Genomic DNA, 8,899 nt, shown 5'->3' with positions numbered 1-8,899 from the left:
CATCTAATTAATATTGCAAAAAAAAAAGAATATAAATAAGAAAAGAATTAAAATCAAGATCATAATAAACACATGGATCACACTTTCCTGAGATATTAAGTATTTATGTTCATTAAAGCTTGTGATGTGTGTCAAAATTCATTAATAATCTGTCCCTGTCTCACTGCTCCTTGTTCAATAAAAATAATGAAAATTATGTATTTTTAGAGCCCCATAAATAAATTATATATATATATATATATATATATATGTGTGTGTACAAATATTAATATACGAATAGCATTAGAGTATAAACGGCGTTTTTTTATATGTTATTAGCCACGTTGGATTATACATCAAAAGGCTAACTTGGCATGGTTACAGCGGGCAAAAGCCGGTGAGGATCTCCCGTCTGTACCAAACAGGAGAGCCCTTCGTGGCGCCTCCGGCTGTCTCTCAGCTGGTCCGACAAGTCTTTAATGATGGGCCCCACCGATCTTTTGTATGTGGAAAATCCTGTTTTCGGGCTTAGGAGAACAGGGGATCCTCACCCCAACGCTAGCTCTTCTTTGTCGGGCGGAGGCAAAAAGCTGTTCTCCCACCCATCCAAGAAGAAGAAGGAGAAGAAGAAGCCGTTAATTAACAGAAGATTCCCTCCGGAGGAGGAGGACGAATCGAAACCCTCCACACCTTTATCTCACCCGCCAAATCCCCACTTAGGACCAGGCATGAGGAGCTGCTGCTGCTTCCCCCCAAGCCACAAGAGCTCTCAGTTCTGCTGCCTTCATCCACCACCGGCGCCGCTGTCAAGCTCTTAATCGGACCCCCATGCCCTTCCAACACGGCCAAGCACCAGTAGCGTCCCTTCTCTAACACCCCCCTCTTCCACACCCTCACCGTCCTGTCCGCCGACCCGCTGCACACCACACCCCCCACAGCCGCCAAGCACAGGATGGCCCTCCGGTGTCCCCTCAGCGCCCCCGCCGCCTCCATTCGCCCTCCGCCCCCTTCCCACACCACGACCGACCGGTCGCACGCGCCCGAGTACAGCACCGACCCGTCGGCGCTCAGCGCCAGCGCGTTCACCGCCGACCGGTGCCGCTCCAGCGTCTGCACCAGCGAGTGCTTGGTCCCTCCCTCGGACCCCCGCCGCCACACGTTGATCCGTGCGTCGGCGGAGCCCGTGTATACGTGCCCGTCCAACGACACGGCCACGGCGTTGATGGCGTCCTGGTGGGCGCCAGCCACCGACTCCATGCACTTGAAGTCGGAGGTGCGCCAGACCTTGAGGGCACGGTCCCAGGAGACGGAGTAGAGGAGGGCTCCGTCGTGCGAGACCGCGAGGCCGGAGACGGCGTCGACGTGGTGCACCCAGGTGCACTTCTTGTGTCTGCGGACCTGCACATAGTTCTCGGGCACCAAAAGGCTGAGGAAGCGGTCCTTCTGGGTGGGCAGGACGGCTTTCAGCTTGCAGTGCTGGCGCTCCCTTCGGTTTATCTGCCACACACAGATCTTCCCATCTTGGTGAGAGCTGAAGAGGTTGTCCCCTGCAACAACAAGCGACTTCACCGGGCTTTTAGCAGCAGCGACCGTAAAGCTCGTCAGACGATCCGTTCTCGGAGCGGATGATGACGATGACGATGACGATGCTGAGTCCAAGTGGACGCAAGGCCAAAGCCTGATCTCTTGGTCGGGGCTGCCGCTGTAAACCGACTCCCCATGAACGGCGATGGCAGAGACGTAGGAGGAATGAGCTCTGAGTGTGGCGGTGCACCGGTGAAGAGAGTAAGGCAAGGTTTCAGCGCAGGAGTCAAGGGAGCGGAGAGAAGGAAGGCTTAGTTGGGTGGAGAGGGAGATGGATTTAGGTAGCAGATGAGTGGAGTCATCATCGTCAACATGACAAGGAATGGCGCAATGAGGTGCTAAGCTCATCTGTAAGAGAGAGAAACGGAGATGACATGGAAGGAGAGCACCCCCAACGAGATGATTGCAGTATATATAACCTCTTTAACTCTTCTTCTTCCCTTTATACTGTAGAAAGTTAGTGCATGAAGCAAACGAGAGTTGGAAATGGAAGGTCAGCTTTGGCGTTGTACTCTGCGGACCCGAGTGTGTGTGGCGTGCAGCAGACTTGTTGACCAACCACTGAAAGATGAACATTAAACATGGGATTAATGAATGCCTCCATTGTCTTCTTCCTAACATCTTCTTCTTCAACATGTCAATCTTAGAATGCTTTGTTACTACCCACTCCTTTCAATCCCTATCAACCAGGATCTTCCCTATAAACCAAGTAACAACTGCAGATCCATCTTCTCAGACTGACACTTCAAGAGACTAAACACCATGACTGAACTGCTAATCCCTGCTGCCAACACCAGTCACTTGTGTTTCAAGCATTAAATCATGATGCCATGAATCCATTCTTACCTCCCATCACGTTGCATCTGATAAAGAAAGTTCTGTGGATAACATGTACCATGGTCTAGAATTTGGATAACAAGGATAACATTTCCTGCACCAGGGAAAAGGACTCTCCGAACAAGGATACATCTATTCCAAACTAGAAATAGATGTGCAGATGCAAGTAGATGTTGTTTCCTGGCTATCTTCTTCTCTGTTTCTTAGTGACTTCAACCATGATTTAAGAAGCTCCAAGCTTTGTGAGTACACATGTATCAGAAACTTTGGGCACTCTGATTCCTGAGAGATCACAAAGTCAACCAGGAGACTTTAGTTGAGCAGATCAAAACCAGCTCGGATAGCATCTTGCCTGTGGAAACATACAAGCAAAGAGGCCAATTTGGAGGGACCCGAACGTTGGAGCAGTGTTGACATGAAGCCCTCAAGCATGACAAAGTCTACACTCATGAAAGCTACTCGATCAAAAGCAGCCGCCTTGTTGAAACCAAGCACGTCCTTCAAGCCCTGCTTTCCCAACCCTGTTACAGCGACACAAGAGCAGTGCAAGACAAGTTGCAGGATTCCCATGGATTGGCCTCAATTGACATGGCTTACAGCTCTGGATTGGGTCGATCTAAGGATTAGCTTTTTCCATAGAAAGCATCCGAAGGCCACTCTTTCACTGGAAATGTTGGAAAAGCGTGAGGAAAAGATTAAGGCTATGAGCATGACACTCTTTCCTTGAGAAACTATGTAATAGGAAAGGACAAAGGAAAGAATCCAATATTGACCTTAAGAAGGTGGATTCAATAATTGTCCTCTGACAAATTTTCAATCTAATTCCTTAATTTTGTTGAAGGATTTATATAACAAGTTTTCATCTCTCTCTCTCTCTCTAGAGATTTAAATCTACTAGTTTCATAGCAACAATGCTATCTACTTGAGTAGAGTAGGTCTTCCAATGGCACCAAACAGCAACACAAATCCAAAGCAGCATGAAACTGATAAGCTCCAGTGAAGAGTATGGCCCATATCACTGCAAATGGTAGTTCCATCAAAGTTCAGATTCAAGAACCTATCGATTGATGAAAACAAAACCGTGAAAAGGTTGATCTCACTGCTTCTATCATCCCAATAATTGCTGATACCTTTCGGTGCATTTGACATGTTGTCTCCATTCAAGACCTATGATTACAGTTTTGTGCCAGACTTTTGTGCAGTTTTTGTTTGCACTCTTTGATCCACGACATAATCTGTCTCCCTTTGGTTCTCATCCGGATCTTGATGGCATTTTTGGCTGACTGTGCTTCCCGTTACTTCTCAACAATTCACTGTTCTGATTTCCCTCCATCTTCATTATGATCATTCGGTATAAATATTTCTTGATCAAACAGGATATAGGAGCACTTCATGCAGATCATGGATGCAGGTGTTCCACAGAACCTGAGACAGCAATTTACCATCTGTAAAACATTCACATGAATCATTCACCATTGATCATCCTCAATTCTCTCTACTTTTAGATTAGATGCTAGTTTATTGAACAAAGGCTTGAGATGTCCTTCTTTGATACTACATTGAATTGCTCCAAACAAGAACATAAGTATATTTCACCAAGTATACAGTGTCACAGCACTGTTAATGGTTTTAGTTACAGTGTAAGCTTGATTTAAGTGGCAGCAAAGAATGGATTTTGCTTGTTTAACAGCAAACAAATAACATTGAGCTAATCTGTTCATGGCTCTTGGATGTGTTGGGCTGCTGCTACTTGGATGTGTTGGGCTGGATTCCAGTAATCTCTCTGTTCATGGCTCAACTTGGATGTGTTGGAAGAGGATTGGAAGCCATTTTTGGCAAATGATTGTTCTTCTATATGAACCAACAGCACAAATCACCATAGTTACATATTAGGGATGTTTTCTTCCAAGTTCTAACCAGAATCCATTACATATTCAGATCTCAATGCCAAGCCACTTTCCATCCTCCGGTGGCTGTTAAGAAGGATCTCATCTTTTTGCAGACAAGATTTAAGAGAGTTCATGTTATAATATGTTAGATAAAATCTAGAAGAATTGAACTTTATGCATTAGAATACTTGTTCTTAGTTCCCTGAGAAGGTTCAAGGAGTCAACTTCTTTAGAGTTAAGGAATAATAGGCTGGCATTCAACCTTCAAGAAGATTGAGAAACCTGCCTGCCTCCATATGCTAAATTGACTTCTGTTCTATTCTATCCTGAGAAGAGTGCAGACCATTTCACCACTTTTTCTCTGTTTCTTTTGTGGCCAACCAAGTCAACATCAGCTCAAACAATCCAATCTTCTCCCCTGGTGGTTATCTGGTCTAATCATACAAGTAGACAGATAAGAATGGAAACTTCTTACAGTTGAAGTGGGACATGGAAAACCCATTTCTCCCACGAAATGAATAATTCTTGGAATTGGAAGGGCATTACTTGTAAGATGAGGGCATTACTTGCTATCAGGCACACACAGGAGATGTTTCATTCCAAGAGGAACCTTTAAGCCCCTTTTTTAAGGCAGTATGCAAAAGCTTGATTGCCATGTTCACTTCAAACTGCTGAAGAATCCTAAGTTGACCAGGAACTCGGTAGAGGTGATCGACTCAGTATGATCTATCTATCACACATCACCTACGTCATCAAGGCCCAACCAGTCAACCATGGGTTTGTTTTTCCTTTTGATGATCTACAACATCCTGCTGCTAATTTATGTATGATAGATTGAATCAGACTGAACTGGGAGATTCAGGAATGATGCAGTCAATTTTGGTTCCTCTGCTTTTGGGCTATTCAAATATAGTTGTTGCATTGATTACAAATATACAATATATATGCACATATATTGATCTGCTAGGAATTAGGTTCCCAAGAAAAAGTGATTAGGAAGAAGGTATCACTCCAATGTATCAGATCATATCACATCAGGAAGAAGACAAGCTGTGGCCACAAGAATAACACCATTTCAAGATCACACACAGGAAGATTGATGTTTGTTCTCTTGCTACATAGATGCTGCATGGAAATTGAACTTAATATTATGTAAACTGGAAGCTTTACATATAGTAATATCTCCTCCTAATCTTTATAGGCATATTTGCCCACATGCCTAATGCCATGGGAGTGACATGAGTTCTTGCGACATGCTTCTGGTAAAAGAGACCGTCAACTTCCACTTTGGACAGAATTAAAGAATAACAATGTGCTAATTGTGGCTTTGCAAAGCCAGAGGAGTCCCACACGCTACATGATTATAAGCTTTTAGGATGAACCCTTCTTCCAGAATAATCAAACTTGGACACTCAACATACACATTAATTAGAATAAATGTTGTTCACATCCTGCAGGGTGGTCAAACCCTGCAAAATGTTGTTCTTTTAGAATAAATGACTTGTTTCATCAGCTCAAATCACAGAGCAGGTAAGCAAAAATGCTAACTAAGTAATCTGATGATGTAATTAGAAGTTTACTTGTGCAGGTTGAGAGCTTCATATCTGAAAACTCTGGAGACATAGCTACAGGGTTGATTTCATCAGCAGGATTGTCATCCATCGTCAGACTTCTCATGCATCTTCTAAGAAACAGTGATTTATATACTATATATATATATGTATGATTAATGAATAATACAATTTTCTTGACGTAGTCTTCCCAAGTTTTCCATATCATGCATCCAAATGAGCACAGGATCTCTGGAGACGACAAGCTCCTGGCCAAGTCTGCGGTCCATCTTTGACATGATCTCTTCCTTTCAACACCTACCAACTTCATGGCCTGGTAATTCTGACATATATTAGAGGAACCAATCGCTACCCCCTTCGACCATTCCCTCTTCCTCCTTCCAAGTCACAGAACCATGAGCAAGTCCCACATCTCCCTCCTCTTCCTTGTCGCGGCCGCGGCTGCCTTCTTCTCGTCTTCGGAGTCTGCCTTTCCCTTTAACTTCCCTCCGGTGCCCACTGAGAACCCATGGATCCCCTTCAGGAACCTCTCCGGCTGCCGTTTCGGGGAGCACAGGCCCGGCCTCGCCGACCTCAAGGAGTACCTCAACCAATTCGGCTACCTCCCGGCCGCCCCCAACTTCACCAACTCCTTCGACGACAACCTGGAGGCGGCGATCAAGACGTACCAGCGGAACTTCGGCCTCAACGTCACCGGCGAGCTTGACGACGCCACGGTCGAACAGCTCATCGTGCCGCGGTGCGGCATGCCCGACATCATCAACGGCACCTCCACCATGAACTCTTCCTTTGTTCGCGGCCGCAACCTCTACGCTTACTTCCCCGGCACCCCCACCTGGCCCAGCGACAAAACCGAGCTCAAGTACGCCATCACCGCCACCTCCGCCGTCTCCATCGACCTATCGGTGCTGAAGACGGTCTTCGCCCGCGCCTTCGGCCGGTGGTCCGCCGCCACGACGCTGACGTTCACCGAGACCGACTCCTCGTCGGACGCGGACATAACCATCGGGTTCTACAACGGCTCCCACGGCGACGGCGAGCCGTTCGACGGGGTGCTGGGAACGCTGGCGCACGCGTTCTCGCCCACGGACGGGCGGTTCCACCTGGACGCGGCGGAGACGTGGGTGGCCGAAGGGGACGTGACGCAGGCGGACTCGGACGTGGCCGTGGACCTGGAGTCGGTAGCGGTGCACGAGATCGGCCACCTCCTGGGGCTCGGCCACTCCTCGGTGGCGGAGGCGATCATGTACCCCACGATCAAGACGCGCACCAAGAAAGTCGACCTGGCCAGCGACGACGTCGAGGGCATACAGAATCTGTACGGGAGCAATCCGAACTTCACCGGCGTGGCGCCGTCGTCGACGGGGAGCAGCAGTCCCGAGATCAACGGCGGCGGCTTGGGCTCGATGGCGCGGTCCGCGTGGCGGCGGGAACTCGGATCCGCGTTGGCCGTTGTAGCAGTTGCCTTCTTGGTGTTTTAGTCAGCTGTTTTTTGTTTTCTGTTTTTGTTTTCTTAGCCACTGATTCATTGTCATTGATACTGTATTGTTTTGTTTGTCTTGTATACTCATACATTATCGTCATTGACACACACAGATTTCCTCCGCTTGTGCTTATACAATGAACACATTTATCGACATGCAACAAATCGATAGGGTTCAGAGCAAAAATCCGGAAGAAAAAGAAATAATAATAATAATTGTGATGAATGCCGTGGTCAAAGATTAGCTTCGTCGACAAGTTATTTACAGAGAAAACGATGGCTTTCGTAGTCTATGTTCCGAATGCAGAAGGAGATCGGTCAGAACAAGCAAAGGACAACAAGTCAGGCAATCTAGAGGTGAAGACCGGCGACACCTCAAAACCCCGTTGAAACGTAGCTGATTCCGTGTCGGCTTCTACATCGCCCTTTTGAGTTGTGTGGCGGAAGGAAGGAATGACCTCAGTTTTATGTTCCATCGATCGGTGAAGATTTAATACAGCTCTCGAACAAAGATTAGAAGTTTCTACAGTTGTCGATCTCCGTGTAGCCATCTGTTGACCCCTGTCCGAGCTGAACTCAAAAGAGTGCTCTGTCTGCTCCTTTTTCGATCATGCTTTCCATTCGTCGACCCTCTCTTGCTCGCGGTCTCGCAGAACAGCAGCAGCTTGAAGAAGGCTACTGTTCGTAGCTTGCGGTGGATCAATGGCGAGAGTACAGCGAGGAATCTCTATCAGTTGGTCTATTTACCTTTTGCTGTGTTCTTGGGTCAGTAGTTGCTGGGGAAGAAACAAGACCTCTAAAACCAAAAGAAATATTATAGATTGAACCTTCAATAATATACTATAAAGCTATTATAAGATTAATATGATTTGATTCTTTAAATCAAATTCTTTATGTGAGATTTCATGGAATATTTTCATGGAATATTTTTAATTAAAAAACTAAATTTATAATTTATAATTTTCTCTTACCCTCTCTAAAAATCTCAAAGAATATTTTTCACATTTTACAGTCTTCTCACTAAAACTTAAAAATATATAAAATATTTATAAAAAATCGATTTATTTGATTGATTGTAAATTATTTATCTAAATATAGTAAATATTTGCTATATTTACATTTATTCTTTTCAAAATGTTTGTATATTTTGAGATAGTAATTATAGATATTCTCAATAATTATAGATATTGAGAATATCTATAATTATTGTTATTGCTTGATTTTAGTTAGCCCATATCATCCCAAATCCATGCAAAATGAGAATATACATAATATAATTTCTATACTTTTTAATTATATTTATAAAGTAATTTTTTTTTGATAATTTAAATAGTAATTTGATCAATTTTATAGTGGTTCGATCGTCGTGACCTACATTCGATTCTTCTTCTGTCAATGTCAATTTTATAATGGTTCGATCATCGTGATCTATATCCATTCCATCGATTCCTCTTCGGTCGAGACCATCACCATCCACCGTCACAAACGATAAGATGCGATGATGCTAATTTGAATAGTTAATGGATATGAAATCAGTACAGATTAAATTTCATATC

At 44.9% G+C, this 8,899-nt stretch overlaps 2 protein-coding genes across 2 annotated transcripts; one reads left to right on the top strand and one right to left on the bottom strand.

Annotated features, from left to right (window-relative positions):
• Positions 1 to 282: 282 nt before the first annotated feature.
• On the bottom strand, positions 283 to 1,969 carry LOC103992342 (protein JINGUBANG-like). Its single transcript, XM_009411987.3, has one exon. The coding sequence runs from the start codon at positions 1,909 to 1,911 to the stop codon at positions 619 to 621; it is 1,293 nt and encodes a 430-aa protein (XP_009410262.2). The 5' UTR covers positions 1,912 to 1,969; the 3' UTR covers positions 283 to 618.
• Positions 1,970 to 6,081: 4,112 nt separating this feature from the next.
• LOC103992341 (metalloendoproteinase 2-MMP) lies at positions 6,082 to 7,465 on the top strand. Its single transcript, XM_009411986.3, has one exon. It carries the CDS (start codon positions 6,256 to 6,258, stop codon positions 7,339 to 7,341), a length of 1,086 nt encoding a protein of 361 aa, XP_009410261.2. The 5' UTR covers positions 6,082 to 6,255; the 3' UTR covers positions 7,342 to 7,465.
• Positions 7,466 to 8,899: the final 1,434 nt, after the last annotated feature.

This window comes from Musa acuminata, chromosome BXJ1-7, assembly GCF_036884655.1.
Source record: "Musa acuminata AAA Group cultivar baxijiao chromosome BXJ1-7, Cavendish_Baxijiao_AAA, whole genome shotgun sequence".
In the NCBI taxonomy this organism is placed as follows: Eukaryota; Viridiplantae; Streptophyta; class Magnoliopsida; order Zingiberales; family Musaceae; genus Musa; species Musa acuminata.
The sequence above is the reverse complement of the archived record's forward strand: the minus strand, read 5'-3'. Positions and strand labels throughout refer to the sequence as shown.